The 20,577-nt window shown below is 38.4% G+C and overlaps 1 protein-coding gene across 4 annotated transcripts in view; it reads right to left on the reverse strand.

Annotated features, from left to right (window-relative positions):
* ALS2 (alsin Rho guanine nucleotide exchange factor ALS2) overlaps nt 1-20,577 on the reverse strand; it is an 84,659-nt gene that overhangs the window by 34,048 nt on the left and 30,034 nt on the right. For all 4 annotated transcript variants that reach the window (XM_017848653.1, XM_017848655.1, XM_017848652.1 and 1 more), the window contains 6 exons: nt 18,444-18,521; nt 15,262-15,444; nt 12,979-13,150; nt 10,372-10,552; nt 7,065-7,130; nt 1,713-1,875 (listed from right to left, as the gene is read on the reverse strand). In XM_017848653.1, the coding sequence (XP_017704142.1) occupies nt 1,713-1,875; nt 7,065-7,130; nt 10,372-10,552; nt 12,979-13,150; nt 15,262-15,444; nt 18,444-18,521 (843 nt within the window). The remainder of the gene's footprint in view (nt 1-1,712; nt 1,876-7,064; nt 7,131-10,371; nt 10,553-12,978; nt 13,151-15,261; nt 15,445-18,443; nt 18,522-20,577) is intronic.

Here is a 20,577-nt window from a genome sequence, read left to right on the forward strand (position 1 = left end):
TTATTATTTTTATATGGAGACATTTAAAAAATACATATATGTGTACACACACACGATGTCAAAGGTGTGCCTTAGACTTACTCAATTATAATGTATAGTGATGGAATATGGGCAGGTTTGTTTTGAAAAAGCTTCCACAGTTGATTTTGACCCCCTGTGATGAGGATAAGGGCCACTGATATAACATGAGAAGTGAATAATGGAGAGAGAAAGTGTTAGCAAAATAGAGTAAATGATCCTTTAGAGATGGATAGGGGAAAGAGAACCAATATAGTCAAAGAGGGCTTTATTTTCATGCTAAAATGACTTTTGTCCCAGAATGAGGATGGGAGTGAGAGTGTTTCAGGAAGGAAATATAAAGCACATGAAAGCTACATCCAGGAAAACTGAACTCTGACTCTGAACAATTATAAGCTGATTTGGTAGGAAATTTTTTTGTTGACTGAGGCCATATTGGGGTGAAAGCTGTATCTCACTGGGATATTTGGTAGGTCAAACCTTCACAGCTAAAGCTAGATCAGTTTAAAGATCTTACAGGTCTTTTCTTTAGTCTGGTTTTAAAGTCAAAATCAGACTAAAGAGAAGACCTACAAGATCACAGTAGGCTCAACTGTAGAAAGCCTACATCAATCAGTTCCTGGGTCACTCTGAGGGGTGAAATCTGTTTAGATCAAGAGACAGACCTAGAGATTAAGAAGATTCTAAACCTATAAGGGGCCAGTATGTTGGCTCATGCCTGTAATCCCAGCACTTTGGGAGGCCGAGGCAGGTCAATCACTTGAGGTCAGGAGTTCGAGGCCAGCCTGGCCAACATGGTGAAAACCCAACTCTACTAAAAATACAAAAACAAAAAAAAAAGTAGCCAGTATCATGGCACACACCTGTAATCTCAGCTACTTAGGAGGCTGAGGCATGAGAATTACTTGAACCTGGGAGGTGGAGGTTGCAGTGAGCCAAGATTGCGCCACTACACTCCAGCCCCAGTGACAGAATGAGACTCTGTCTCAAAAACAAACAAACAAACAACAACAAAAAACCTATAAGGGACTTTGGAGTCATTATAATTTATCTAGAGCCTTTCAGGGTAGAAACAAAATGAAACCACACATTTCGACAGTATTTGAAAGGTGAATGTCTCAGGACCAGCTTTAACATACATCTATATCCTAGTGTGGTGCTAACTTCCTAGGATTCCATCTAACTAGTTTTATATAGGAGTGGACTAGTTAACATTTGAGAAAATCCTGTAACACTGATTCCTCTCAGCATTTGCTAAGGTAACCTAAACACCTGGTATAAAGTCTAGCATGAATCCAGGCCAGTTAACACCCCTGCCTTACAGGTGTGTGCCCTTATACAGAAAACCAGGGCTTTGAAGAGCTCTGTTTAACTCATAGTCAGCATGCATCCAATAAATTTTGACAACTACTGAGTGAGTAACATCTGATAGAGTCTCAACTTTAGACAAAGTTTCATAAAATGAATAGTTTATTCATCTTGATAAGGTCCTAAAAGGAAACTGAATCCACAGAAAACTCAATTTATCTACAGTCATACTTTCCTCTATCATTTCCCTGAAGAAAATTAAATTTAATTAGACACATGTAAATATTAAATTACTGGAGTTCCAGATCTTGTGGTGGCATAATCCATACCAACAACTATGATCCTTGGCTTTCCAAATGTCCAAAGAGGTATACATGGGAGCTTACCACTTCAAAACAAGTAGCAAGCTTTAGCAAAACTTTTGCATAATTATGAAGTCGTCTGATTGGCAAGAAAAACAAAGTATTCAGTATTTCCATCAACTGAGTGTTTTCATCATTCACTTCTGATAAATCTTGCAACAGCTCTTGGTTTTTATTTAGGAAATCACTAGAGGTAGAGGAAAACAAAATTAGTTAATCCTTTTTGAATTGGCAATATGCATGATATTAAATAAAACATTTCACTAGAAAGTACCTTTCAGAATGCACATTTTTTAGCTGCTATGAAAGTAGAAATACAACGAAATAAGCCACATATAATTAAAAGAATTTCCCTATCTATAAGATAGGATTTTTTAAGTATAAAAAGTAGCAAATGGTAGCAATACAAATGGTTAATCACAGGCTTGTGCCTATGTTCTAGGAAATGAATCATGCATCCCACAATTTAAGGTGACTAATCAGAGACCAGCTGACACCATCACCTGTTAATTTCAAAGCCAAAAGTCACAGCAATAAATGGCAAGACTAATTGCTCTAGGCAGCTGTGCTAAATAGAAACACTGGAAGAAAAGTGAAGCTCCTTGCTCCAACAGAATTAGTGTGGATATTAAAACGCTTCTAATTTCTTCTTTTTTCCTTCAATTATGAGTTTATTATAGGAAAGTAATAAAAAGCTGAAAGAACTAGTATTACAGTTAACAAGAAACAATAAAGATGATTATATGTGACGATTTCAATGCTGAGATCTTCAAAAGCATTTCAAACTGAAGCCAAAAATTAGTGTTTAATATTCAGTTTTTTATAAATTCGTTAAAATTTTATTCCAAATTTTAATGCTGATCAATAACCCATTAAGGCTTAGCTCACCAAACCAAAATACTTAATGGTAAAGCAGTAAGAGTTGGTGAGCTGGGTGCTGTGGTTCACACCTGTAATCCCAGCACTTTGGGATGCCAAGGTGGGTGGATAGCTTGAGCCCAGGAGTTTGAGACCAGCCTGAGCAACATAACGAACCCGTCTCTACAAAAAATACAAAAATTAGCCAGGCATGGAAGCGTACACCTGTAGTCCCAGCTACTCAGGCGGCTGAGGCAGGAGGATCATTTGAGCACAGGAAGTTGAGGCTGTAGTGAGCCATGGTTGTGCCACTGCACACCAGCCTGGGTGACCAGCCTGTCTCAACAACAACAATAACAACAACAACAAAAAAAAGATCTTAGATAGAGTGCCCAGATTTTATTTATGTTTGGTTTGTGCTAATGTTCTTACTTCGTTCTCCATGTTCTACTGCGGAGACCAGCTGAGGACTTATTTAATTCTATACAAGTGTTCTGCTTTGACCTGCTCCTGAGAGACGAAGGTAAGATATAGTGAACACAAACTCCCTTGGACCATATTTCTCCTCAATACCCAGTACCCAGTCTACAGTAGACCAGAAATGTTCCAACTCTTGTGAACTCCATTACTTTCCAGGACTCACTCATATCCTTACCTCCAGTCTTCCCAGAAAGAGGACAAGCTACGCTCCTAAGAAAGCTGAACCAGAAATCATCTCTGATCAGCTTATCTTTTCTAGGGAGTTTTTAATCTAATAGTGGCAATATTACTTTTTCCTTATATGGCAAGGTCTATACTTTTACTCAGATTTTTAAAATAAAAATATTACAGGTAGAAACAACCTAAGTGTCCATCAGCAGATGAACTGATCGATAAAATGTAGTAGTGTGTACATACAAGAGAATATTATTCAGCCATAAAACAGAATGAAATTTTGACGTATGATACAACATGAATGAACCTTAAAAATACTATGCTTAAAGAAATAAGCCAGACACAGAAGGGCAAATAAATACATGATTCGACTCATATAAGGTACCTAGAATAGGCAAACTCATACAGAGAGGAAGTAGAATAGAGATTACCAGAGCCAGGTAGACAGTATGGGAGGAGTTATTATTTAACATGCACTCAGTTTTTCTTGGAGATAAAGAAAAATAGTGATGGTTATACAATACTGTGAATGTATTTGATGCCCCTAAATTGTACACATATTAGTGTATAATTAAGATTAAAATATGACATTACATATATTTTATCACAGTTAAGAAAAAAAACTTGCATAATAATCAAACCACCAGGCAAGCCTGATGTGAGCAGCTGAGTGATAAATCAGATGAATGATAAGTGCTTGCACATCATCATCCAAGATCCACTAACAGCCATGTGGGCACCCTAGCTGTGCTCTAGACATTCTCAAACTCTTCTCTGAAAATGAAATCTTTAAGGTAATTTTAACTATTGACTTTGTAAATAGAAATGGGAAAAAGCTGTCAGTGCTGCCTTTAACCATGTTAAACCCAGGCTGTGGGCATGGTGCTGTGCAAAAGGCAAGAGGCTTTCAACTTATGTCATCTCATTTTCCTGCTCTAACAAGGTCAGTTCTTCAGTACTGTGAATCTGACTCAGAAATGCTAGAGGAAGGTCAACAACAACAGAATAAGGAACCAGGGTCAGTAACTGCTGTAGCCCTTCAGGAAGCCCAGAAGCTTTCCATTTAAATTGTCACAAGTCTTCATCTATTTTTTGCATCTTCCTGTAATTAAACTTGCTTTTCTTCAAGCATTACTATCTGAAAAATAACTATGATATTTTCTCTCTGCTCCATTTAATTATTGGTTTGGGTACAACCCCATTTTCTCCTATTTTCTTTGGCTATGATTCAGCATTTCACCAACATTATAGGTTAACTAAGCTATTTTAGTCATTATAATAAAGAGATTTAAAATAATAAATATAAAATCAGTAATAACAAATCTAAACTTGTCAAAACCAGTTCTCAAATGTAAACAACAATAATAACAACATCCATTTGCTCCTTATAAGAAGTATACCAAAACAATGCAGACAGGCTGAAAGTAAAAGAATGGAAAATGGTGATGTATTAAGATCAAGAATTTTAAAGTTACTACACAAGGTTAAAGACATATTCTTGAACCTGTCATTTTAAAAAATAAAGGCCAAACTCCTATATTTTGGAAATCAACAAGCGTGTGAGTCCAAGGATTCATAATGGAAGTTAGAAAAATACTTTCGAAAATATTTAGAACTGAATGACTATAAAAACAAAACATATCAAGACTTGTAAGATTCCGCTAAAGCAACAATTAGAGGGAAATTTGTAGCCTTAGATGGCTACATTAGGAAAATTTTAAATTTGAAAAATTAATGAACCAAGTGCTAAACTTGAAGTTGTAAGAAGTTAACAGGTGAACAAAAAGAAAGAAGGAAATAAAAAACAGAAATTAATGAAATTTTTTAAAAGGGAAAGACATGATTCCCTAATTTTGAAAAAATTAATTTAAAAGTAGTAAATTGCTGACAAGACTGATCAAGATTAAAAAAAAGGCCCAAAATCACAAGAATGAAAATAGGGGTACAACTACAGTTATTCTGGTGTAATCATCTTAAGACTATGGTAGGAACATTATGCCAATAAACTTTAAACACGGGTGCAATGAACAATTTTCCAGAGAAATATAAATAACAAAAGCCATAAAAAGACATAAAGACCTGAAAATACCTATTCATTAAATCAGTAAAACTCCCTACAGCAAATGCCCCATGAAGCCCAGATTATGTTTATGGATGAATTTTACTAAATCTTCAAAGTACAAATAATTCCTACTTCATATTAAACTATGAACTTCCAGGAAACAGAAAAGGAGAAAAAGCTCCTCCATATCTGTGAGTTCCAAATCTGTGTATTCAACAACCTCAGACCAAAAATAGTTCATAAAAAAATTATGTCTCTACCACTTTTTTGTCATTAATCCCTAAACAATACCATATAACAACTATTTATATAGCATTTATATTTTATTAGATGTTATAAGTAATCTAGAGATGATTTAACATTATATGAAAGGATGTGCACAGGTTATATGCAAATACTAAGCCATTTTATATCAGGGACTCGAACATCCTTGAATTGTGGTTTCCTTTGGGAGGTCCTGGACTCAATCCCTCATGAATACTAAGAGACAACTGTATAAGCAAATTTAATTCAGCAATGTATTAAAAAATTAATACATAGATTACTGAATTTTGGAATTTGGAAACGCAAAGATAGTTAACATTATAAAGATCGATTCCTCTACAACTTTTAGAAATAGGGGCCTTTTAACCCTATAAATTGTACCTACCAAAACCTAAAGTAATCATTTTAATGGTGAAATATTGTACTCCCATTAAAACTAGAAATGAGATGAGATGGCTAGCATTCCTTCTATCAGGATAAAAGATCAAAAGCAAACACGGAGCTGGGTGTGGTGGCTCACACCTGTAATCCCGGCACTTTTGGAGGCCAAGATGGGTGAATCACTTGAGGTCAGGAGTTCGAGACCAGTTTGGCCAACATGGTGAAACTTCGTCTCTACTAAAAATACAAAAATTAGTTGGGTGTGGTGGTGCATATCTGTAGTCCCAGCTACTCGGGAGGCTGAGGCAGGAGAATTGCTTGAACCCAGGAGGCAGATATTGTAGTGAGCCAAGATCGTGCCACTGCACTCCAGCCTGGATGACAGAGTGAGACCCTGTCTCAAAAAAAAAAAAAAAAAAAAAAAAGCAAACATGGCAAAACATTAACATCTACTAAATCTGGGTGGTGAGTACATATTTAAAGTATTTTCTATTAAAATACAGAATTTTTGGCCTGGCACAGTGGTGCATGCCTGTAATCCCAGCACTTTGGGAGGCCAAGACAGGAGAACCACTTGAGCCCAGGAGTTCCTAACCAGCCTGGGTAACACAGTGAGACCCTATCTCTTCTATTTTAAAAAGAAAAAAGTGTTAAATACAGGTCTTTTAAAACCTTGGCTTTGTTGTTGAGTCAACACTTGTTGAGAAACTATCTGTTTGGGATTATTGCCTTGTGTAAGGAGCTTTTAAATTATTTACCCAGAAGCTAAATGCAAATACTTTCTATCTGCGCAAACACTTTTTTCTGTGTATCATCACATACGTTATTTGTTCCTCTCCAATGAAAGAGAACATTCCCATTTTCAGATGAAAACACTAGGCCTACTGAGGTACAGAGAGTTATCCAAAGTCTCAGGGATAGCACGGAAGGACCCAGAACCTGAGCCTTTCACTCAGTGCTTCTTCAATGGCATATCACTTACAATGATAACCAGTGGCTAATAGTACCTGTCCTTTGTAAGACTTACTCAAAGTTTATATTTTGATTTGTTTGGTAAAATGATGAAGTCAAAGCTTTCCCTGGGCACTCGAAAACACAGAGCACTATAAAACGTGATCTTTGGTTGAATGATAATTGGAAGGTGTGGGTTTGCTTACATGGCAGGCTTAGCAAGAAGCTGGAATCCTCCCATAACCAGGAAATTTGTAATAGATGTGCAATACCTTGAGCAGAAAAGAAAACACATGTACATTAGCTGATATGTAAATTAGTTCTTCAGTTTCCAAACACATACCTGGAATAGATAATTCTTGATTATTTCACCAACGAATTTCAGAAGTTTTGTGATGTCAACATTTGTGAAGGGCAGGTTGCATAATAATTACAATAATGGAGGTAAAGGAAGGGGTAGGGGAATTACAGCTTAATAAAGATGGTAATATAAGGCTGGTCACATTGGCTCACACCTGTAATCCCAGCACTTTGGGAGGCTAAGGCGGGAGGATCGCTTGAGCCTAGCAGTTTTGAGATCAGCCTGGGCAGCATGGGGAAACCTGACTCTACAAGAAACTAGAAAAATTCGTTAGGCATGGTGGCACATGCCTGTAGTCTCAACTACTTGAGAGGTTGAGGTGGGAGGATCCATTGAGCCTGGGAGGTTGAGGCTGCAGTGAGCTGTGATTCCAACATTGCACAGCCTGGGCGACAGGGTAAAACTCTGTTTCCAAAAAAAAAAGATGGTAATATAAAAGGAAATTTTAAAAACACCTAAAGCTATACAGAAAATGCAGTAATTTACTTGGTATCCACCAAGCAATATCTATTATGTGGTAACTTAATTAACATACTTGAGAAAACATAATTAAAATAGTTGAATTTTTAATGAAAATTTTCTGTAATCTTCACTTCAGGTTTCCCAATTAAGAAATGACAGTGAAGGCCGGGGGCGGTGGCTCACTCCTGTAATCTCAGCACTGTGGGAGGCCGAGGCAGGTGAATCACCTGAGGTCGAGAGTTCAAGACCAGCCAGGCCAACACGGTGAAACCCCATCTCTACTAAAACTACCAAAAGTAGCTGGGTGCGGTGGCGGGCGCCTGTAATCCCTGCTCCTTGGGAGGCTGAGGCAGGAGAATCACTTGAACCTCAGAGGTTGTGGTGAGCCAAGACCGTGCCATTGCACTCCAGCCTGGGCAACAAGAGAACTCCAGCTCAGAAAAAAAAAAAAGAAAAAAGAAAAAAAGAAATGATAGTGAAGGTAAGAAAATATGTTAAAAGTGCTTGAGTCAGTGTTAGAGAATGTTGATTAAATATTGATATACTGCTAAAGAACAAGTCTAGTTATACTACTTTGAGCCTTGTACATTTCTTTTCTTTTTTTTTTTTTTTTTTTTTTTGAGACGGAGTCTCGCTCTGTCGCCCAGGCTGGAGTGCAGTGGCCAGATCTCAGCTCACTGCAAGCTCCGCCTCCCGGGTTCACGCTATTCTCCTGCCTCAGCCTCCGTAGTAGCTGGGACTACAGGCGCCCACCACCTCGCCCGGCTAGTTTTTTTGTATTTTTTTAGTAGAGACGGGGTTTCACCGTGTTAGCCAGGATGGTCTCGATCTCCTGACCTCGTGATCCGCCCGTCTTGGCCTCCCAAAGTGCTGGGATTACAGGCTTGAGCCACCGCGCCCGGCCGAGCCTTGTACATTTCTTGTACACACCTGGGCTGGCAAAGGGAATCAACTGACTTTGAGGAAGAAGGGAAACTCCTACTAAAATTAGCCCACAGTACTGTACAATGAAATATGGTTATAATGGTTAATTTTATGTGATGTGTATTTTATCACAATTAAAAATAATTTTGGTCAGGCACAGTGGCTCACACTTGCAATCCTAGCACTTTGGGAGGCTGAGGCAGGAGGATCACTTACACTCAGGAGTTTGAGACCAGCCTGGGCAACACAGTGAGACCCCTGTCTCTACAAAAAATAAAAAAATTTAGCTGGGCATGCTGGCATGCACCTGTAGTCCCAGCTTCTTGGGAGGCTGAGGTGGGAGAATCACTTGAGCCTGGGAGGTCAAGGCTGCAGTGAGCTGTAATGGTGCCACTGCACTCCAGGCTTTAATAACTTTAAAATTATTATAAAAATAATTTTAAAGATTCATACGTAAACCCAAATATTTTACTTGCCCCATCTATAGGAATAAAACGTTATGTTTTAAAAAAGCCCAAAGTATCAAAACAAAAGCATTTTAAGCATAAGGCCTAAAGTACCAAAGAAAAGAAGTGAAGTAGAGGTATTATGAGATGAATTTCAGTCAAAAAAGGAAAATTATCCAGTAAAAGCTGGAATCACAAAAACAACAAAATCTAGTTTTACAAAAGGAAACTAGTAGTAAGTTCTATTATTTTTATTTTTCATTTCTGAAAGATGATGAGTTAAGACTCAAACCAGGATATTTCCTCTTAGACAACAGCTTCAAATATTTTCAATTTTGCTTAGAATTAAAATAGCATCCAACTATCTGTACATATTACATAGGTTGGAAAGGAAATACACTAAGAAGATAAACAGTGGTTAGTTCTGGTAGTAGGATTATGGGTGATATTGGATTATCTTTATTTGTACAGTTTTCAGTAATAGACACATGTTATTTATGTTATAAATAATCAAAACACCAACAAAACATGAACTCCCTGAGGGCTGGTGCTTTTCGCAGGCCCCATGCTGTGCTGCTGTGGGCTTGGAGCTCCCCGCAAATGCCTGGCACTGAGTGGGCACTCAGTGTTTGCTGGATGGTTGAGGTGTGAATGAATAGAGAACAAAACCTATACATACTTCAGATCAAAGCACACATTAAAATAACACTTAAATTATGCCTCACATCATCATATCAAAACACAAGTTAAGAAAAGGTGAGAAACATTTTAAGTTACATTTTCAAGTACACTTGGGATATTTTACTTGAAAAACATGCAAAGAACCTTGAATAAAACTATTCTAGGCTTTATTAAGAAAAAACATCTTTGGGTTAAAAATAGTTGGGTCTTTTAAAACTTCCATTTACACAAAAGTAAAAGCAGACATCAGAACAGCTCCATATTTACAGTCAGCAGTTAGTCTTAAAATAATTTGTTTAGTTACTAATTGCTTCAAGTTTTAGTACAATTTAGTTAAGTAAACAAAATTGTTTTCTAAAGAACCACTTATAATAGTACATTTTATGTAAATTATGCTATCACTCTGCTAGAATATAGAAGAAAACATGATAATTCATTTTTTAAACCTTTTTTTTCACTTAGAGAAGACTAAATTTTAGCAATCCAGAACTATAGTCGGCTTAAGATTAAAATAACTGCTTTGCAATTTCTATTACCTTATATCACTCTCCCTAATCTAGTCTCTTCTGATTAAGGAGCTGTTCTCCTTGGCAGAATAACCCTGCAGAGATTGAACATGACACAGGACTGGATACTTGCTCTGTATAACTATCCAAGAAGAGACTTGCATGCTTCAGGATGACCAAACTCCTGGCTTCCTTTACCCCATGAAGGAAGCTGCTCAGTGAGGCTCCATGCTGACCAATGAGGTAACACAGCTTGCTGAATCGGCTAGCCACCTCCTGCAACAGCTGGACTGTAGTTGTAGTGCCCAAATTTTCTATAACAAAATAATGATGATGATGACAACAACAAACTGAAAACCAATCACTTTATTATGATCATATGATTATGATTATGAATTTCTCTAAGACTACTTAACCTGTTGCCATGTGCTCTCAACTAAGGAACCCAAATGATTACAGTATTAAAGCAACCTCAAAGATCACAGTATCCAGTACTTTAAGGAACTTGTTAAAAACACATTCACAGGAACCTTATAGATTCCAGGATGTCTTTTTCTGTTAAAAAAGACTCTCCAGGTGATTTTAAAGATGAGCCAAATTTGAGAACCACTGAGCTAATGCAACTCTCTGGTCATTTTGAAGATAAGTAATCTGAAGCCAAGAGAAGGGAAGTCAATTATCTAATTTAAGTCACTGATTAATGACAGTCAGGAATTAAACTCACTTGGGGAGTTGTATCTTTGTTAAGATTTTCAGCTTTTTTGTTCTGACTTCTGTTCCACTTGCCTCTTTGACAAGCCCAACCCATCAGTGCAGAGAAGGCAATCCAAACATTGGACTGCCGATGATGCTCTGAATTTCAGAGAGAGCACCAGGATATTATTTACTTTTTGCCTGTCTAAAGGTCCTCATTTCTAGGACTTCTTTCCAAGCACTTAGGAAACTAGACTGGGAAGACCAACAAAGAAATCAGCAACCAGGACAGGAGAGAGGCAGATTTAACTTTCCTTTCAGAGCAATCCAGGAAGCTTCCAGCTTAGAGTGCTTCCTTTCCCTTGGCAAAGTCCTGGAGTGTTCAGCCTACCTAGAGGAGGGGAATTTATAGAACAGAGACTCCACAACACTTAAAAGGCAGAAGGTAATAAAAGCAAAAACACAAATGCAGACGGTCCTCAGCTTACAAAGGGATTATATCCACAAAGACTGTAAATTAGTTGTTTGAAAAGATGTTTTTCCACTAGAAACAACGGGCAGGCCGGGCGTGGTAGCTCACACCTGTAATCCCAGCATTTTGGGAGGCCAAGGCAGGCAGATCACTTGAGGCCAGGAGTTCAAGACCAGCCTGGGAAACAGGGCAAAACCCCGTCTCTACTAAAAATACAAAAAATTAGCAGGTCACCACACACCTGTAGTCCCAGCTACTCAGGTGGCTGAGGCACAAGAATCGCTTGAACCCAAGAGGTGAAGGTTGCAGTGAGCCGAGATTGTGCCACTGCACTCCAGCCTGGGTGACAAGGCAAGACTCTTCTCAAAAAAAAAGACAAGAAAAGAAAAGAAACAATGGGCTGATCTGCACAAGAAAGACAATGTCCTCAACGTGGCATAAGTGACGTACTAGAGTATTAGTCTGAATTCTGGATCAACACAGGGGACAAGGAGTGCAGGAGAGAGAAAGAGAAAGAAAACTTCCTCTCTGTTTTCTGACTGTAGGGCCAAGTCCAGAAAAAAATTTTGAAATAGGAAAAGTTTATCTGCAACAGTTCCCTCAACTTCCATTCTGCGTTCCTTTCTATTCTCCCAGAGACCCCAGGTACCCAGTATATCTGGACAGTGGCATCCCATCTAGTACTACTCTAACCATTCCCTCTGTATTACCCCCTCACTTCCAACCTCTTTGTAGCTGGGCATAGCTAAGAAAAAGAACCAGATTTAATTAACTCATGCTGAGGGATAGGATCTTTTTTTCCCCCCGAGATGGAGTGTTGCTCTATCACCCAGACTGGACCGCAATGGTACGATCTTGGCTCACTGCAACCTCCATCTTCTGGGTTCAAGCAATTCTCCTACCTCAGCCTCCTGAGTAGCTGGGATTACAGGTGCCCGCCACTGCGCCTGGCTAATTTTTGAATTTTTAGTAGAGATGGGGTTTCACCATGTTGGCCAGGCTGGTCTCAAACTCCTGACCTCGTGATCTGCCCTCCTCAGCCTCCCAGAGTGCTGGGATTACAGGTGTGAGCCACCATGCCCAGCTGGATAAAATCTTTAACACTCTTATAGTTATCCACGATTTTAAGAGACTACTTGTAAATCCAAATAAATCTCTACTTGATATAATTCTAAGAACTATAATGAGGAAAACGAAAAATTCAGATAGTATACTGGAAGATCTCTTAGGACCAGGAGGGGCATAAGTGTTGTTTGGAAGTCTAACTTTATGTAGGGTCAACTTTCCCAAAGTTGTTTTTGCTCCTCTGCCATGAATATCCTAAAAGTTCCATTTTCTATTTCTGCAAGCCAAGGGAGCTCTGGGAGTGGCAGGACAGGGCAGGGGCAGTGAGGCTATTGACAAATTGGAAACAGTTTATAAATTGTTGACTACCTGTGTACACACACACACACACAAAGACAGTGGATAGAAAGAAGTAAACCATAAATTAACAGGTTTTCATTATTTGTGATATAGGAAGAAGAGATAAAGACCTGATGATTTAGTGGTGGAAGAGAGGGGGTTGCAACTTACCTAAACTGAGAAGAGGCCTGAGAATCTGAGATTTGATATCACTTAGTTTTGAATAGAATCGTCTTTCTGTAGTAGCTAACTCGTGGAGACTGGCAATATACCCCATAATGTTTTTATCCACCAAGGCCAGATAGCTATCTTTTCCTGCTGTCACTCTGCTTATATATCCAAGCTGAAACAGAAGAAAATAAAAGGATTAAATATAACATATAATTATGTTAGTAATTTGGTATACTGAAGCTGGCTTATATCAGCTGACAAGAGCTAACTTAAATATTCAGAAAATTTGCAAGCAAGTAATTAAACCATCGGCAGCTTGAAAATTGGCCACAGTGAAAATTTGCAAGCACTACAGACTAGGGTTTTTTTTGGCGGGGTAGGGGGTGGGGGGTTGCTTCTTTTTTTTTAGAGCTGGTTCATCAGTACATCATTGTTATATATGCATATCTGGATCTATACATAACTATATACACCTACTTTCAATTATCTCCAAGATACCTTTCATTTCACATTACATGTGTTTGGAAACAGACACCTGGATATATAAAGATCCAAATGATAGGGATACATGTCTCAGGACCCCTTTCTGAGTAAAATAAGATTAATGAGATCAGGGAGGATCTCTATGCTATATATTAAAATATCTAGGATTCAAGAATTAACCTGCCTTTTGTACAATGAAACGAGATTTTCTTAAAAAGGGACTTTTTGTCATTTACCCAAGATACCACTGTATAAAAAACATTCCATGTCTTTATTCACATATCCCATTAAATCAGGCAGGTAAGTTACAGACCCAACGCACTATTAACATCCCATGGTAACCAAAGACATACACGAGAGCTCTTCATTCCTTTCATTGGCCCATTTGATCCTTTATCTAGACTGTGAAATCATTCATGGGGAATGTAAAGCCAGGACCGGCAACTACAGACACATCTTGGCCAATGTTGCCTTTAATTTTTAAATATTTTTTTGTTTTGGTAGAGATGGGGTCTTGCTATGTTGCCCAGGCTGGTCTTGAACTCCTGGCCTCAAGTGATCCTACAGTCTCAGCCTCCCAAAGTTCTGGGATTATAGGGATGAGCCATTGTACTCAGTCCCAGTGTTACCTTTAGCAAGAAAGATCTTGTTCCCACGCATTCATAACTTACTAGCTAGAAAAACAAACACAAAGACTAAAAAAAAAATAAAATAAAAAAGTCAATATGCTATTTTACTCAATAAAAATAAGAAACCCTAGAATATACTAGTTTTGGGGGTTAATTTCCCTGCAACATGTCACTTTATGGGGAAAAGGAAAGCTAGAAATAAGCCAATGGTTTCAGTTTACAAAAAAGAAGAAAGGAAAACAGAGTAGGAAAGCAGATCAAACGAAAAGGGGATAAACAGTAGGTCAACAGTAGGAAATAAAAATAAGGCCAAGCAAGGTGGCTCAGGCCTATAATCCCAGCACTTCGGGAGGCTGAGGCAGGCAGATCACTTGAGGTCAGGGGTTCAAGACCAGCCTGGCCAACATGGTGAAATGCTGTCTCTACCAAAAATACAAAAATTAGCTGGGCGTGGTGGTGGGCGCCTGTAATCTCAGCTACCTGGGAGGCTGAGGCAGGAGAATTACTTGAATCCAGGAGGCGGAGGTTGCAATGGGCCAAGACTGCGTCACTGCACTCCAGCCTGGGCAACAGAGCAAGACTCGGTCTCAAAAAATAAATTAATTAATTAAATTAGAAGCAGAGAAGTGAAGCAGGGGAAAACAGAACACTGTTGGTTGTCTGTCGGGTCTCTCACGGTCTGCCATGAGCCTATCTCAGGCTCTTGCATTGTTACTTCCCACTTATAGTTAGAAATTCAACTACTCTATTTCTGTTCTGATTCACCTCGAGGGTTCTATGGCTGCAGTCAGGAAACTTCACAGTAAAATGTACTTTCCAATATTCCTACATGAGGGTGTTAATTCAACAAATGTTTATAAAGTATGTACTATGAGGCTACAGCAGTGAATGAGATAGCCTAAAATCCCTACCCTTCTGAATCTTACATTACAGTAAGGAGGACAGACAACAGACAAAATAATTAATTATATAGTGTGTTCGATGGTGATAGGCCCTATGGAGACAATAAGGAGAGAAAAGATAAGGAATGAAGGGGGATTGAAAGGAGTTTGCAATTTTAAATAAGGTAGTTAGAGATGCTTACTAATAATTAGGCATACATACAAATAAAAACAAAAAAGACTTCTCATGTGTTACTGAATGTGGGCCTTAGGATCCAATTCCTGTTCACCTTACTACAGGAGAGAAGTACTGGAGTCTTAGAACCACTGTGATTCTCTGGAAGGTTGTCACCTTCTGTAGGGTCCTGTCGGCCACTGTAATATAACCCAGGCTGGAAATCTTCCGTATCCACTAAAAACAGGGAATAATCCTGGCCTGCGGCTACGCTCCAGACTCCATTTTCACTGCTTATCTGCAACGACAGAAAGATAGTGTCTGTCCAAGATAAAGGCACCAGAGAGAACTTTAGATCCACAGAAACTGAAACGTTAGGTTGCTTAAATAAGCATGGTGCAAAGTCAGTCATATCTGAGAGCAAACTCACCCAGCAATTTGCCCAATCAAATGCAGAGCAGCAGGTGCAGGAGTAAGACGGAATCCCTTGTTCAGTTTTTAAATTTAGAACTGTTTTTATAAAATCTGAAATTTTGGAATTTAAAAGGAAAACCACACATCTAATTTTTTATTGTTACTTTTGGAAGTCTGCACAGACTATATTATAATGAAGAGACCCAGAAACTTCCAGAACCCTACTCTAGAAGTGACAATTAGGACATACCTTTGTCTTTCCACATTTGGCTGTGTGCACAAAAATCGAGGTAAAAGAAAATCTAATAAGGCTAAATTCTATTCTGGCCAACTACACTCTTGGGAGAAAATTCAGTTTTCCCACTTGGAACTCTACTGGTCCTATGTGACTTTACTGTGCCTACTCCCAGGATGTTAAAACAGGCAGAGCCCCTGACAAGCCCATCTACAGGGATACCTTAGACCAGTGGTTCTGAGTGGTCTTTGCAGCAGCAGCAGCAGCCATCACCTGGGAACATGTTAGAAACACAAATTCCCAGGCCCCAGAGCTACTGGGGGAAGGGGAATGGGGAATAGAGTTCAGCACTCTGTTTTTGTTTTTTTGAAACAGAGTCTCGCTCTTTCGCCCAGGCTGGAGTACAGTGGCGGTGATCTCAGCTCACTGCAAGTTCTGCCTCCTGGGTTCACGTCATTCTCCTGCCTCAGCCTCCCGAGTAGCTGGGAATACAGGCGCCCACCACCACGCCCGGCTAAGTTTTGTATTTTTAGTAGAAACAGGGGTTCACCGTGTTAGCCAGGATGGTCTCGATCTCCTGACCTCCTGATCTGCCTGCCTCGGCCTCCCAAGGTGCAGGGATTACAGGCGTGAGCCACCGCGGCCAGCCCAGCACTCTGTTTTAACAGGCACTCCACAGGTGATTCTGATGTATGCAAAAGTTTGAGAACCACTGCCTTTAAATCAATAATTTTCAAACCTTGGGATTCCACATAGTGACTCAGTAGCCACCATGCAAAGGCAGGTGCCAGGGCTCCAGGCCCCCACTCCATCCTTAACCAAAGTAGTTCCTCATTTGTGGGCTTTATGTATGGGATTCCGCATAAGATTTCATTTGGAGAAAGTGCGTTACTGCAAAAACTACTGCCCCTAACCTCTGGACCCAGCTTCAGCTCCTAGACTGACAGATAAAACAAACACACACACACACACACACACACACACACACACACACACACACACAAACACACAAAAATATACTCTCTAATCTGTTAGATCCTTTGTGTTTAGATAGTTTCAGCACTGACTCCTGGACTGACGAACAAATAACCCTTAATCTATTAGATCCTTAGTATCTAGCTAGGCTCCTAATCACAGGTGATTTTGTGTGCGTATGCGTGTGTGTGTCTACTACTAATTTTATAGCAGTCTTCTTCTGGTATGACATTATGCTGTCAAATTCAGGCTATCCAAATAATGGACTTCCCATTCATTTTGCAAAGGATGCATTACAATTTTTGCAGGAGGAGTCTTCTTCTTAGCCTCAAAACTAATTCAAATCTCACTCTGTCTTCACTTTTAATTCTCACAGATTAATCAGGATGACTTCAAAAGTTTTTCTCAGAGTTCCTCAAATAAAGAAACCAAGCTCATACTGGTGTTGAAGAGTTATGAAACTAAAATCTTGTAACAAACTATTCTCTTGTCTGACTCTAAAATGTTAAAAAGGAGTTTGATTTTCAGGTCTCCATGCTACATTACAAAGCTTTCCTTAGTATGAATAAGCACACACTTTAATCATATAAACAAAAAACAAGGAACAACGATTTGCAATATTTTTCTGATAATGTATCAGAAACTGAATAGCTTACTACTAAGATGTTTTATACTGAAAACATTTCAGATTGGAGCTAGAAGTAATAATTGTTCCCTAATGTTTTATTAAGCCTTTTCATCCCAGTAAAATTAAGTTCACCAAAAGGAAAGCCAGCATGTAAAAGTCTTAAATAGTGACAGATGCACAGTGCACACTGCATATATGAATTATTGGAATATTTTTTAACTGTCACTTACATTCAAAGCATATTCCTGAAATTGACGTAATTGCCCTTCTTTAATCTCCATTACTCCAGAGGGAGCATGTCTTGGGATAGGGGAGATATCAGGATCCAGCTACATATCTATGACCTCCATATTCCATTCTGTCACATGGCGGGCATCTCTACCAAAAAGCCCTAAAACTCTTGTTTAAGGAACCAATACAACTGATGAGAATTTGGTATTTCCTCAGGGCGATGAGGCAGAAAACAAGGTGGAGAAACACATTACAGAACTGCATCAAAAAGACTAGAAGCTACCAGTCTCTCAATAGCATTACATAAACTAAAACCAATCCATCTAACAGTTAAAAAAAAATCACCTCTACTTTTAGCTTTACTACAGAAAGTGAAAAGGCTTACAAAAAAAGGTTTTACTACTCTGCATGTTATTTTAAAATGCCCACACAAAATTACACCACCAAATAACGTTATGTAAAAGTCAAACAATGGAGAATTCAGAATAGACATTATCTGGTAACACTGAGAAAACAGCAGAGTCCTAGAAACATGTTTTAAAAGAAAGTACTTTTTCATTTTTTTACTTAAAAAACAAAGGAACTATGAATATTTAATGAACAGTTGAAGCTAAGAAATATAAACACATAAAAAACGGACATTTAGCTTGAAAACACGTGGCTTCCTGTTTTTAAAAATTTTCTTAAGTAAACCAAAACAAATTTAGGTTGTACATATGAAATTCCCCTGATTTTTTAAAGTAAGAAATAGAGAAATATAAGGTGTTACATTTAAGAATTGTGGAATAAGCTGCTCTCAAGTTCACAAAAGTACCTTTGCAAGACGAGGAACTGTTGTTGGAAAATCGGAATGCCCAAGTTGACCAAAGGTATTGCTACCCCATGAGTAAACCTATCAAAAAAACACAGAAAAGTAGCTAAGAGTTGTGAATCTGATTTTGCACATCAACTCTGAACCTTTATAATAATTAACATATATATACAAATACCAACAATTATACATAAATTACTTATGTTAGTCTTTCACTCTTTAACAGATATTAAGGAAATTCATTTTTAAACAAGACCAGAGATAATGGGCAAATAGAGTCTTGCTACATAAGAAGACACAGAGTCCAAAAATTAGCCAGGTGTGGTGGTGCACGCCTGTAATCCCAGCTACTTGGGAGGCTGAGGCAGGAGAATCGCTTGAACCCAGCAGGCAGAAGTTGCAGTGAGCCAAGATTGTGCCATTGCATTCCAGCCTAGGCAACATGAGCAAAACTCAGTCTCAAAACAAAAAAAAAGAAGACACAGAGTTGAAGAGTCAACAATAACAATAACTAACACTTTTCAGTGCTTACTAACTGCCAGCCAGACATTGTTCTTAACACTTTCTGTATGTTAATCGATGATTCATTCTCACAACAATCCTAACAAAAATAAATAAATAAATAATAAGGAAACCCAGAGAGGTTAATTAATTTACGCGTGGTCACAAATTCATATGTAAGAGGCAGGATTTAATCCCAGGAATTATCGTATACTGCCTCTTTTAGAGACAGCAATATAAACATTAAGTGATATAGAGGAAAAGTAATCATGATTTCCTACCCTGTAGATAAAAGTACCATGGAATGAACAGAAAACCTTTCACACACGAAGAGTTACTATAAGAGAAACACAAGTACCTGCACGTCACTACAGACACAAGAAACAAGATCACAATGACTACGTTTAGTTAAAATGCGTGTTTATTCTGATTATGAAAGTAATTCATGGTCATTGTACAAGACTGTGACAGTACAAAAATAAAAATAGAAATAAAGTGAAAATCACTGATCAACCACTTGGTGGCACCTACTCTTTTGTACATCAATAAGTATAAATCTGCAACATCATTTTTAATAACTATCTAGAACTCTACCGTGCATATACTTTAACAAATCACCTACTGAATTAAGTTCTTTCCAATTCCTTTTTTTTTTTTTTTGGAAACAGAGTCTCACTCTTGTCACCCAGGCTGGAGTGCAATGGCGTGATCTCAGCTCACTGCAACCTCCATCTCCCAGATTCAAGCAATTCTCCTACCTCAGTCTTCCAAGTAGCTAGGATTACAGGCGCCTGTCATCATGCCCAGCTAACTTTTGTATTTTTAGTAGAGATGGGGGGGTCTCACTATGTTGGCCAGGCTGGTCTTGAACTCCTCACCTCAGGTGATCTGCCCACTTCAACCTCCCAAAGTGCTGGGATTACAGGTGTAAACCACCACACCCAGCCTCCAATTCTTTAATATTAAAAAGGATAGGAAAAATCCTTGAATACATATATTCATGTATCTATTTGCTTAGGATAAATTCCAAGGCAAAGACTATGCCATTCCAATTTTTGATACATACTGACAAACTGTCTTCCAGCAAGGTCCAATTTACATTCCTGCCTGCGCTGCATGCACACTTTCTCCCACATCCTAATCAATGCTCAGCATTAAAGGCAATCCTTAGGTTTGCATATGTTAATCTCATAGGTGAGAAAAACACTGTACTATTGTTTTTTACTTTAAACGTATTTGCTAAATGATCATCTCTTCATTTATTGCTGGCCATTTCTACTTCTTTCATGACTAAAATATAAATATCCTTTCGACAATTTTTATCCTTTGACAATTGTTCCTTTATATGTAAGTATAGCAACACTTTATCACATATGTTGCAGATATTTTTACCCAGTTTGTTACGTATTTTCATTTTGTTTACACTGTTTTCATTGCTGTTCGGGACTGTTTCCAAAAAAAAAAAAAAGGAATTGGAAAGAACTTAAGTATCATGTTGACAAATATATCTTACTTTCTAATTTCCAGTTTTGATGTTATATCTTTTTCTATGCCTAAAGGAGTCAACTTAATTTGTTCTCACACACACACACACACACACACACACGCTCACGGTTCTAGTTTTTTTTTTTTTTTT

This window comes from Rhinopithecus bieti, unplaced genomic scaffold (assembly GCF_001698545.2).
Source record: "Rhinopithecus bieti isolate Rb0 unplaced genomic scaffold, ASM169854v2 scaffold_32017, whole genome shotgun sequence".
Classification (NCBI taxonomy): Eukaryota; Metazoa; Chordata; class Mammalia; order Primates; family Cercopithecidae; genus Rhinopithecus; species Rhinopithecus bieti.